This window comes from Gobio gobio (assembly GCF_949357685.1).
Source record: "Gobio gobio genome assembly, chromosome: 14".
Taxonomy (NCBI): Eukaryota; Metazoa; Chordata; class Actinopteri; order Cypriniformes; family Gobionidae; genus Gobio; species Gobio gobio.
The window spans coordinates 41,580,162-41,593,201 of NC_137107.1; the positions used below are offsets into that span (position 1 = coordinate 41,580,162).

The following is a 13,040-nucleotide window of genomic DNA, read 5'->3' on the forward strand; positions in this document are numbered from 1 at the left end:
CTGGGCTTCGCGCTGACAAAAATTAGTTGCGTGGTTGTTTAGGGGGGGTAGGGGATGTTCAGAGAAAATCTGAGAGCACGAGTGTCTCTTGCGTGTGAAAGGTTGTGATGTGGGAGTAAAGTGGAGTTCAGATTCTCAGCAGATGCTCAGAAATGAAGTGTTCCTCCAGACTCCTGTGTGGGATCCTCGTGTCATGCCTTTGTTTCAGAGGTAAGTACAACGCAAAACTCCTTCCTGAGTGGAAAACCAGGACAGACATTCAAGGATACTATTCAATATTAGTGCAAAATAAAGTGAATCAAATGTTTGCCTTCCTGAATTCAGCTTGAGACCTTATTTTGCGCTTACGATTTCATACTCACTTATTTATCATTTATTGCTGTCACATAGCTCTGTATAGAAACATCTGAATTGTATTCCTTTGTGTAACTTTTCATCTGGTTCGTTATATATCTTTGATATTTACAAATTAACTTGCATATTTTTTTATTTTTAAATGTACTTTTTATGAGGAAGAGCTGTATAGGCAGGGGAAAGATTTATACATTTAAATTGCGATTTTTAGTCACTCAACATTTGTAGACTTTATTATAAACATCCTGTGAACAACAAGCAGTTCATGTTTGGATATTTATTCAGTTCAGTTCAGTTCACATTTATTTGTATAGCACTTTTCACAATGCATCGTTTCAAAGCAGCTTTACAGAAAATGCATGTTTCTACATTACAATCAGTGCTGGGAAGATTACAAATTGTAGTCCATTACTGAATACAAATTACATAATAATAATTGTAGTTAGTAACATAATCCATTACATTACACTTTTTAGGTAATATAATCAGACTGCTTCTAGATTACTTTTGACATAATGCGTTTATAACATTGATTTGAATAATATAATTGATAAAAATACAAAGAGAATGAAAAGTGGTTACATTTTTCGGCTGGTCATATGTGCAATTCTAAAAAACAAAAAAAATCAGAAATTGAAATTTAAAAGATAAAAAAGAAGAATTCTGAATAATTTATTGGCATTTTGTGAATATTAAGAAATCATATAATCAATAAAAAACTAACCAAATTCTGATTAAGAGTATTTTAAAATATAATATAATATAATTACAAGTATTACATTTTTTTAATCTGATTACGTAATCCAGATTAAAAATAATCAGTTACTACCTGGTAACTGTCAAAGTAATGTCCATATTGTAGAAATGTACAGTTCTAAGATCATACAAATCATACAGTTAACCAACATCATGTATTCATTTAAGCAGAAACAATGAGCGTGTTAAAGCAATAATTACATCATAATGATTCTATGGAAAATTTGGCAGATACGAGCTGATTAGACCAAAATGAGTCATATATGGGTCTGTATGTTTATTAATGTACCTCCAAGATAAAGTAATTATGTGTCATATATTATCATGTATATATCATGTGGAAAAATGGTACACATGTTGAAACCTCAGCAAAATGTAGAACTTTACAACGCACAGCAGAAAAAGAAACATAAGCAAACTCCTTGGAAAAGGTCTTTAAGGATATTTGTACATATATTTGTATATTGTTTAGCCAAAAGCATTGGAAGAGAAAGACTTTGGTCTTTTATTTATTTATGTTTAATAATTTTTTACATAAAGTTTCATTAATGTTAATTTCTCTTTTCCACCTTTTTTTTATCAGTGTTTTTACACCATTATAATTTCCAATTATTTTTTTATACATATATACAGCTCTGGAAAAAATTAGTAACTTGGAGAGGTCTGTATTTTGTCCAATCAAACACGTGTTTCCTTGTATGCTTTATCCTGTCCTAGCAAATTAAAATTCAACATTGCATCCTGGAAAAATAATACATTTAAAAAGCAATTAAAAAATTTTTTAGATGTGAAATTACACTTTTTTATGTTTCCTGTTTTAAAAGGTTAAATTATTTATTACTATCAGTTTTAAGTCTTAGTAATGGAGAAGTCCCTAAAGATACAAACTACAACATCAAGAACAACAGCCAAAAACATTCATGTATTTCTTTGTGTGTTGTTGTTTCTCAGTCACAGGTTCAGGTGAGGAGCTGACTGTGGATCAGAGCCCACCCAACATCACTGTGAATGAGGGAGATTCTGCTCGAATCATCTGCTGCTGGAAAAGCATATATGGACAAAAGTGTAAAGTTGCTTGGTACATCAATGGGACAAAACTTTCAGTAGTAGATGAGGAACAAAAACAGAACTGTTCAACGCTCCGCCTCACAAACATTCTTAAAAACAATGCAGGTCGTTATGTTTGTAAAGTGACTCAAGACATACCATTCCTGCTGGAAGTGAATGGAACTGGAACAGATCTATCTGTCTGTGTCACTCAGCTAAAAAATGCAACAACTGGTAAGATTTTACCGTCACAGTATAATTTTTTCTACACATTCCAAAACCGTTAAAGGACTAAAAGACCACCATAATTAAACTCATACAATATTTGATCTAATTCAGTCTATTTCTTCTATTGAAGTTTCTCCCTCGCCTCCAACAACCCAGACTGCAGACCATACATCCCCAATCCCACCATCACATCTCAAATTGTATTTGTCCCTGGCGGCTGCCATCGGCCTGGTGGCCCTCTGCTTGGCCTTTAGTCTGTGCAAGATGAAGAAATCCTGTAAAAAATCAGGTAAACTTCAATTTAATACTGAGACTCATTACACTCACGGTTGTATATACAGTAGAATCTTGAAGGATTCTGTCAGGCGCTTCATATACAGAACCTTTAAGAGGCGTTTCATCATGGGATCGTTTTGTGAATTTAGTTTTAAAAATTGTTCATTACATTTATGAATTAGCTCGTAAACATAGTTTATCACTAGAAGAAACTCAAATAACCCTTAAATAAACATTAAAATATTAAGACATTTCTCCTTTTGGCATAAAGGGTTCTTTAAAATTGAGCCATGTGGGTTCTTTATAGAAGATTTATCTTTTTATTTTAGTGTACTAGCGTGTTTGTATGGAAGTCACGTGCACTGCATTCCTTTATCATCTGCTGTTTATTGACTGTACTTTTGTTTTTCCTGTAAAGCTGACATTACATTTTTTTAAGAATTATATATAAATTAAGAGGCTTTTTTGACCACTTATACTCAGCCCAAAACTGAAATCACAACCAGTGTCCGTTTATTATTGGACATTTTCTTCAGCTGACTAAACAACAGCACGTTGTCATGCAAACATCCAGACACTCTTACTGACTAACAGTACAGTGTGTGATGCAAGTGCATGTAATATGAAAAATAATATAGCCTATGTCACAAAGTTGCTGTGTGAGCAGGTCTTTTGTGTCAAAGCTTGTCAGATTTTGTAACGGTCTGGCCCCCCTGCACAGGAAGTGCAACTGTTGAGCTTATTCAAACACACCTTTAACTTTACTTTTAAAAGTAACAGTTATTATTGTGTTCTTTAAGGTAAAAAAAAAATAATATATAAAAATATTAATTTTATTTTACATATGTAACAAGGTTTGTGTTCAAGGAAGAGGGAGTCGGGAACCAGTGAAGGTTCAAACGTAATTTTAATATCATAAAATAAACAAACATAACATGAAAGTAAAGTGGCATCCCATCACGGCAACTGCCACATTAAAATATAATAAAACACAGCATAAACGTCCCAGGCTTGGTCCTCTCCTTTTATGTGTGAGTGTGAGTAACTCAAGGCCGGTGTGGCACACCGTTCCCACGGCTCTCAGCCCCGTACTGCTTTCCACAATACATAAATAATATTCAATTATATTTATATATATTGCATTGTTCTCAAATGGAGAGTTGCAACCCCCGAACAGTAATAATGTGTAATAATCCAAATAAATGTGGAAAGCAACTAAAAAACATATTTTGTATAAATAATATTATTTAAATATTTAGCATCAGTGTTTCAACTAATACACTTTGGCTGTCTATGCATTTATAAAATACTATTGGTACAATTTTCCTATTCAGCCAATGTCATATTATTCATTTTTATACCATTGGGCCTGTGCAGTTCATATTAATATAATTAATATCAATATATTTGATTGTGAGGACATTTCTGTTTACTTTTCTACAAGATCCAATGTAAAACCTGGTTCCTGAAGCAGAACCACTGCTTAAGTTCCCTGCATTACTATTTGAATCGGCTGAGGCTCTTTCTCAGATGTGCTGTGTTGGCTTGCAAGTGGTTATTTTTTTTGTTTTGTGTTGAGTTTTTTGTCATCTGGACAAAGTTTGCATGCAACGACTTTAACACCCCATATATATATATAATGTTGTTGTATGCAAACTTTGTCCACATTTTAACACCCCTGTGTATGCAATGCTATTTGCAGTATAGACAGCTTTGTTGATTTATAATGGGAACAGTCAATTTGTGTTGGTTCACATCACCTGCTTGCAGTGTAGACATGTTGTTGTCATATCCTCTGCAGACTTATGTGACTTATTTGGAAAGGAAATGTTTTTAGTTTGCGTGTCAGTAAATAAATAAAAAAAAAAACAGCATTGTAGGGTATTTACTTATTCTGATTTAAAAAAGTAATCAGTAATGGAGATTAGATCAGTCTGGAACTCATTTAGACCTGCACAAGCACACATTTACTATAGATAAGTTCTATAATCATATAAATCCAGGCCAGAATCAAAAAGTGCAGATAGGCTAAGCAACGGCTCCACCATAGCAGTGTACAGTGAGAAATGTATGATTATTTATTTACAAGTGATCACTTTTACCAATAATTGGAATTTCAAAAATATTTTGCTACAAATGGTCTGTTAATCTGCTTTTACATTGCTTTAATACTAGTATTTTAACGTGTCATCTTCCTGAGAACCAGAAAAAAAGGTTTTGTGAATTTAGATTTTTTTTCTTCCGGTCATTACATTGTTTGGAGCATAAAAAACCTTTGTTAATTCCTATGTTATATGCTACATCCTCTGCTCTGTAGAGGACACCAGAACCCATTTATTGAGAAAAAGACATGAATAGACAAACAATAGGATTTTTGTTTTCATTCACCAATCAATGTTTATGATTCAAGTTTTTTTTTTAATCCAAACTTTGTATAAAGATGATTCTCAATGTTATGAAAGATACAGAATCATTTGATATACCATTTTACTTTATGCAATATGTGTGTAAACATGGCCATGAATGCCATTCCCATTCTAGGCAATGCATCTATACCATCTATCGAATTTGTTTTGAGACAATATGTAATGTAAAAAGACGTGTAATAATATTTTCACAAGAATGTCTTCTATTTCATAAGAATATCCAGACTTAAAACTGTGTATGTTGTCAGAGAAATTCGCTAACATATAATGTCCTCTACAGAGGTAAAACCTCTATTCTGGGTCTCAGGAGGATATTTCTGTCTCGTGCAGAGTGGCATTTATATTTAGATGTCAATTCCGAAACTTTGCTGCATGCAATTGGCCGTCGGTCCTCTTAGCAACAATAGTTTTATTCAATGAATGTTATATAAAGTAGCCTCGAAAGCGAGCCAAGAATGCTGTTGCTTTGTCAGTTCATCGCAATCTCACAAAGTTCCATTATAAAAATGAAGTTGTCAACGATAAATCTCTTACTTACATCGTGTCTTGACGTTGTTTGTTAACAAGGTTTCGCGAGCCTGCATTAACTCAGCACTGAATAAATACTCTGGCGTTTTGAGCGGTGAGATTCTGATCGTGTTCAAGAGATCAACAACTATCTGTGATTGGCTACATTACTCATCGCTGCAAAAACACACTGTACATAGATGCATTTGATGCTCACCATAGGTGGGACACAAATGTGCAAATCTGTTTCACCAATATTATTACAGTGTCAACTGAGGGTGCATTTGAGGGTGCTCAGCATATATAAAGCTGGTTTGAAATTGTATTATGGTAGTTTCACACACAAATGGTAGTTAACAGTAAATGTTAACTGAAATAAAATATAAAAACCTTTATTTTACATATTATTTCAGATAGTTTTCAAAGTAAATTTTGTTTATTTTCATTTAGTTGAAAATGAACCGGCCTCGCTCTGTTCCCACGGTTCTTGGCCCCGCCCTGCTTGCCACAGTAAAATACATAAAAGAAAAACTATAATAGCATCTCAACGATATGTAACCCTAAATCCTAATGTCTCTATGTTTTTTTTTTCAGAACGAATGGTCATTCACCAGACGCCACCCAGTGAGGGTGAGGAGCATGAGCACATGGAAGAGGAGGACGGCAGCACAGGCTCCTCTCGAGGATCCGTCCAATGGGTAAGTGAGATCCTGCCTCATGAGAAGTTGTAATAATTCATACAAGATGGCAAAATTGTATATGTTGCATCATGCAAAAACATGCAACCCTAACCTATAGCCTATATCTATAAACCCTAACCACAGGAATAAGAAACAACTATAAAAGCTGAAAAAAGTAGTGAATTGTCATGAGAATGTGTAGGTCTTTGTTTCTGTTAGGAATAGATTACTAGCGTACTAAAATACTGCCAAGTGTGTACTGTGTATTATTTTGTAAAAACACAGTAGTAGTGCAACAGTCGATCTGTAGCATGCTATATGTAGCCTACATCACATGACCTAATAATACTGCAAGTTAATTTTATTCACTATGGACATTGTTTCAAAGCAGAGTATTTTTTATTTCTTTATTTTGGTGATCTGCATTCCATCAAATATATAGGGTTATGCACTTTTGTTCCATTTTTATTTAGGGCCAGATTTACTAAACAGGGCAAATTAGCAAAAAAGCGCAGAAGGGAGTGGAAAGCTCTGCGTGTGATCTACTGACGACGCACAAATTAACTCTTTCCCTGCATGTGCTTACATAGGATCGATTGTTTGTTGTGTGTCTTTCCCGCCTGTGTTTTGATCAAGAGATTCTGTACTCATTCAGAAGATGCGTAATAGCGCCCTCTAGCGTATATAACAGTGAAAACACTGAAAATTCCGTGTTTGGCAGGGAAGCGTTTTCTCACAAATAACGGAAAATTTCGTGTTTGGCTGGGAAAGAGTTAAAGAACACAGATTTAATGACCAACGCAATCTACCAGTTAGCGTCTGGTTTAAGACATGCTTTTTTTGGGCGGTAAATTATGGCGCAAACCTTAGTAAATCACCTTCTGTGATTCATTTAAATACTCTCCTCCCATACATTTTCAGTCTGAAATGGAAACACCTACAAATGCATATGCAATAAGGTCAGCCGCAAAAATAACCCTGTCTACGCCTTTTCAGTGCTAATTTCTTTCTGCGTGTCCAGTAAATCCTGACAGTAGTTTTTTGACGCCAAAAGAGGGTTTGCGCTTGTGCAAGCTGTTAGTTTGGGCGGCAGTGGCTCAGTGGTTCATGTAGGTTGTCTACTAACCGGAAGGTTGGTGGTTCTATCACCTGACCAAGTGTTGAGGTATTCATGAGCAAAACACCTAATCCCAGCTGCTCCTAACTGCCTTGCATAGCTGACACCGCCGTCTGTGTATGAATGGGTGAATGTGAGGCAATATGTAAAGCGCTTTGGTGGCCAGAGATGTATAAAGTACTAGAGACACATACTTGAGTAAAAGTACAAGTTCCTTATCAAAAAAGTGACTTGAGTAGAAGTTGAAGTGCTCTTTAAGCACCACACTTAAGTAGAAGTACTAAAGTATTCAACATTTTTTGTACTTAAGTATTAGTTTATTTTAAAATGTACTACTCAAGTACTGAAAGTAAAAGTACAAGTATTGTGTTATGAAGTTATTAAAGAAAGTAGTCAAAAGTTTGAACATCATATTGTTTTTATTATTTCAAATGATTAAGCTAAAGGACAATCACAATGTTGGTAGGTAATTTTTCTACATATTGTCATATAAATAACCTGATAATACTGTAGTTCATTAACATTAAATCTTACTATAACCACTCTTACAAAAAAAATGGGGTAAGCACACTTATATTCTCATTTCAAGAGGTGTTCTGAGTAAATGATTTGTTTGTAACACTTTACAATATGGTTTGATTTGTTAACATTACATTAGTTAATGTATTAGACCAATAACTAACATGAACTAACCATGATCAATACATTTGTTAATGTATTTATTAATCTTTGTTCATCTTAGTTAATAAAAATACAGCTGTTCATTGTTTGTATATGTTACTTCACAGTGCACATTAACTATGTAAACAAATAGAGAGCAATTTGAGCGCAAGACGCTCGTGTTGTTTTAAAGACAGTGAATGCGCGTTCGTGGGGCTCTCGCGCGCTCTCTCTCTCGCGCGCTCTGTCTCTCTCTCTCGCACTCTCGCGCGCGCTCTCTCTCTCTCATGTGCGGTAATGTGGGTTTGGAATGGAATGATTCGTAACATTTTTATAATTGTAACGAGTAACGATGCAGCACATAAAAAAAAATATCGGAGTAAAAGTATTAAACTCATCGAAAATATGTACTGAAGTAAAAGTGGAAGTAGGAGAAAAAAATAATACTCTAGTAAAGTACAGATACTGCCTTTTAGTACTTAAGTACAGTAGTGAAGTAGTTCTACTTCGTTACTATACATCTCTGTTGGTGGCCATGGGTCTGTTGAAAGCGCTATATAAATGCAGTCCATTTACCATTTAGTAAATCTTGCTTAGTTCTTATGAGGTCCATTGTATTGTGCGATACAGATGTGACACTGTCCCAGCAGCACTTGACTGACCTTCAGTGCTGAAAAGGCTGAAATAATGTCTGTTGTAGTTTCAAAAGGTAGTTAAAACGACATTTAATGCTACATAATTGTAAAAAGGTTAACAAATTACTTATAAATCAACATTAAAATTCATTCACCCATGTTGAAAAGACATTGAAACAATGTTGCAATATTAATGTTTAATCGACCTGCAAAATCAAAACACAATTTAACAATGAAATGTTGAAACGGTGTGTGTGTGTAATGTATCATTTTGTCAAATGTAGTAGGTCTGTCGGGTATTCACTGATAAGCATACAGAAATGTGTGCACTGCAAATTCTAAACGCTTCCCTTATAAAGGACCCTTGACCCAAATCAACAATAACACATTGCAATAAGGTGCACAATAAATTCAATATCTGTGATGTACGGATGCAAGTATACAGCTAGAGCTTAAAAGAACATGTACATTTTTTAAATTAGAATAAATTCAAACAAATATTTTCTCTGGATGGTTTTGCTTCCCACATTACTGTATGATGTCATAATGTACAATCTCTGAGCAACATCTGCAATTCCACCGAGTTCTCTGAGAGCGCGCGGCGAGATCTCACTCGTGTGTATCTGAGCCTTGTTGTGTGCCAAATCTGCCCTTTTATCAGAGCAGAACCATTTAAATTCTACAGGATTCTGATGAAATGATCCCATCCATATTTCAAATGACAAGGCTGTTTGTTTCATGTTCTCTCTCTCTCTCTCTCTACAGTACCAAGTACCAGTTTACTGGTCTTACTTTGATCTACAGAAGGGTGAAGAAGCGCAATGACAACCAGAAAGGAAAGACAAATGTGATGCTCTGTTCGGTGGACTGTATTTTGCATTTTTCTGTCTTTCGTGAGGATGTCTTTGTAAATAGTTTTAATCTTCAGATACTGTGGAAACCATTTGAGCTTTCGATTGCGGTATCAGATGTTAATCTCTCTGTTTGTAGCAGCTCAACTGTCAGATTGTTTTGTTCTTATTTACTTATTCTTATTATGTTGTTTTCTATATACGTTTTTTTTTTTTTGTTCTCTGAAAAAGATGTTTCAACCTGACATGAAAAACTAATTGATACTTTCATGCCCAAAGTGATGCAACTCAAACATGTATAAAAGTAGTACACACTGCACATTTAAAGGGATAGTTCACCCAAAAATTATTTTTTTTTATTATTTACTCACCCTCATGTTGTGGAAGTCAATGGGTGCTGTCAACTGTCTGGTTACCAACATTCTTTAAAATATCTTCTTTTGTGTTCAACAAAGCAAACTCATACAGGTTTGGAACAACTTGAGGGTGAGTAGCCTAAAGGATGACAAGAATTATCATTTTTGGGTGAACTATCCCTTTAAGTAGCTTTCTGTGTCTAACCATGAAAGGTTTGAGTTTTATGTTATACAGATGTCGGCCATGATGACTTTCAGCCTTCTTAGAAATGTTGATACTGGCACTTTCATACTGCGGTTTCTTTTGTCATTTGCAATAAAAGTGTGTGAAAACCATTGACTGTCTGTGACTGTTGTCATTACATGCAAAAAAGAAAGAAGGAGAGAGCGGTAGCGTAGATGTTCAGTTTCCGGGTGGAAACTGTGGTGACATTGACAGGTCAATGGCAGGAAATGGAAAGTGCCGTGCATTTGGTTTCCTTCGACCTTGTTTTCAACGTGATGCACTTGTGTGTACTTCTGTTGACCAAACAAATAAAACCGGTCACAGAAATCACATTTTAAAACAGAGTAAATACACCAGGTCATTGCTTATATAGGAAAATAAAACTAATTTTGTTGCTATATGTTCAGATTTTGGCTGAATTTAGAGAGATAAATGCACCTTCCGGCCGTACTGGTCCTCACCATGCACAACCACATGACCTAGATTCAGTTTTTCTCTCACTTAACAACATCATAAAACCAGCATCTGTCTATAATATATGTTTAAACCATACTATATTACACTGTGCATTAAGTTTTACCACAGGAAAGTTCTTTAAATTATTCATGAAATCTGTTTTCTAAAACACATTGATGACCACAATTGTTTTCTTTTCCACTCAGGTTTGCAAACATTCTTGTGCTGGTCCGTTTTGGTGTGAATAGATATTTAGGCTGATTTATTTGCCTCACCAAATAGCCAATCATTTTATTAAACACAATTTTATTTTCATTTTATTCCTATCCCTATACATATAACAGTAATTATCAGGCAGCATAAGCATTCTTAGAAGAAAACAACTGAAGCAGTGAAGTTCAAGCGCAAGTTAGGGAACACTTTGACTTTAGTTCACTTTATTCAGTGAATGTGAACATTAACATTTTTGCTCATTAAAACACATATAGCCAGTTTAGCTTTCAACTTTCAGTCCCTATTCAGACCTCGTCAATTGTGTACAGCTGTCATGAAAACTGCAGGCGTGTGCGTCATCATCATTATCTTATTAAAGGTCATGGTCTGTATGGTTGAACATTGAGGATAGAAACCACTATGAATCGCAGCGTTTTGTTTAGCACATGCTTGAAGGGACAGTCAAACTATACACTTTAATTTCCATTTGTTCCATTCATATGCATGCAAATGTGGGAGACTGGGAATATAAACTCATTTGACGAAGTTTCACATCATATTTGACCAATATCCATATGTCAAAGCATGACACCTTAATCACCATGAAATCAAAATGGACAGTTCTTGTTTTTAATGGAATATTGCTGTACACTCTAAAAACTATTACTTATATGATTTACTCAATTTTTTTGGTGAAACATTTTTACACTAAAAAAATTGAGTGAATTTTAAAGCAGTGAAATCAATTGCATAGTAAATGTAAGTAAAAAAAATTAAGTACAAACAAACAAATACAATTGAGTAGAAAAAAGTGGGTAAAAAACATTTAAAAACCAATATTTATGAGTAATATGAATTGTTTTTATTCATGAGTAATATTAACTTTTATTGTATAACTTTTGTATAAATTTCCTCTAAACGTTTGTAAAATACTCCACACAACACAACCACACATATGACATTGGCCTTTATTGTCGATGAGTACAGCAATAGCATATATTACTGTTTTGACATGTATAAAATATTTTACAACATATTTACAACATTTAAACTCATTTGACAAACATTTTAGAAGTAAAAAATAAACATTTTACAAGTAATTCAAGTGTGTTTTGAGCAGGGCACCAGGCGTTTCAAAGACAGACGCCACACTCGTTTAGGTGACTCACATTGCATCTGTGTATGTTGTTTTGCATTGAATGAAATTATTTTAAGCACAGCAATGATTTATAGATAAAATAAAACACACAAACCTGAATTTCACAGAGGAAATGCACCAATTCTGCTCTGGAGACTGAAGAGAATTCAAACAGCCCGCGCTCAATCAACCATTGAGTCGTTGTCACGTCAGTGGGCGGGGGAGGGGTGCATTTACTCAATTTCTTCATTAAATATTATTAATCTTGATTTGAATTAAGTAATATTTGTGACAGATTGAAACAGATCAATTTAATTCTCCCTTCTCAAATATTTTGATAGAAGTTTCAAAAATATATTAAGTATAATGTAAATAAATAATTGGTTATTCGAATACTAAATTCTTTTAGTGAAAAAAACTTAAATATAACAGTACATTTTATACAAAATTAACTGTTGGATTTTTAGTCAATTATTTTGGTATGTTGAACTCAAACCATCAAGTAAATGATATTCAGAGATTTTATTAAGTTAATAAAGTTAATTATTACTGTGATATTTACCAAGCCACTGAATTGTTTTTTTGAGTGTAATTATTATAAATGATTTATCTGTGCACATAATATTTTTTTAATCGTGTTTACTGGCGCAAGGGCGACAACCTGCCACTCACATGATGAGATCGACCAATAGCAAACCACAACGATCCAACAAATGATGGACCAAATCAAGTCCTGCCCTACATTTATTTCTTGCCCGAGAAGCGTTTCATATATTTAGAATGGAATAAATACATCACAATAAGGGGAGAAAAACTATTGCAACAAAACACAAACTTTAAAGCTGAGGGGTTTCAGCATTGTGGGAAAATGGAGTAGATTTACATTTTGGATTTATTATTATTTGTTTTTTTTGTGTTGAATTTCTGTTTTTAAAAAATGCACCACAGAGTGTGATGTCATATCGCAACCATTGCAGCAGTACCTGCATCCTACAAATTTCGCGCTACAAGCCCATAGACTGTTAAAAAAAGATGGACAACACACTTTCACTCTCTTCCATTGAAGTAAGTGAAGACCCCAGTGTTCAAATATGGCGCTGACACTTTGGGTCTC

At 34.3% G+C, this 13,040-nt stretch overlaps 1 protein-coding gene across 2 annotated transcripts in view; it reads left to right on the forward strand.

Annotated features, from left to right (window-relative positions):
- Positions 1-10,229, forward strand: part of LOC307137960 (uncharacterized protein) — a 213,326-nt gene extending 203,097 nt beyond the window's left edge. Inside the window, exons 1-5 of one of the 2 annotated variants that reach the window (XM_079836014.1) lie at positions 12-210; positions 2,062-2,391; positions 2,516-2,674; positions 6,189-6,292; positions 9,452-10,229. In XM_079836014.1, the coding sequence (XP_079692140.1) occupies positions 153-210; positions 2,062-2,391; positions 2,516-2,674; positions 6,189-6,292; positions 9,452-9,511 (711 nt within the window). In that variant the 5' untranslated portion in view covers positions 12-152 and the 3' untranslated portion in view covers positions 9,512-10,229. Of the gene's footprint in view, positions 1-11; positions 211-2,061; positions 2,392-2,515; positions 2,675-6,188; positions 6,293-9,451 lie in introns of those variants that run through there. The other variant, XM_079836013.1, reaches the window with a different exon arrangement.
- The last annotated feature ends 2,811 nt before the right edge of the window (positions 10,230-13,040 follow it).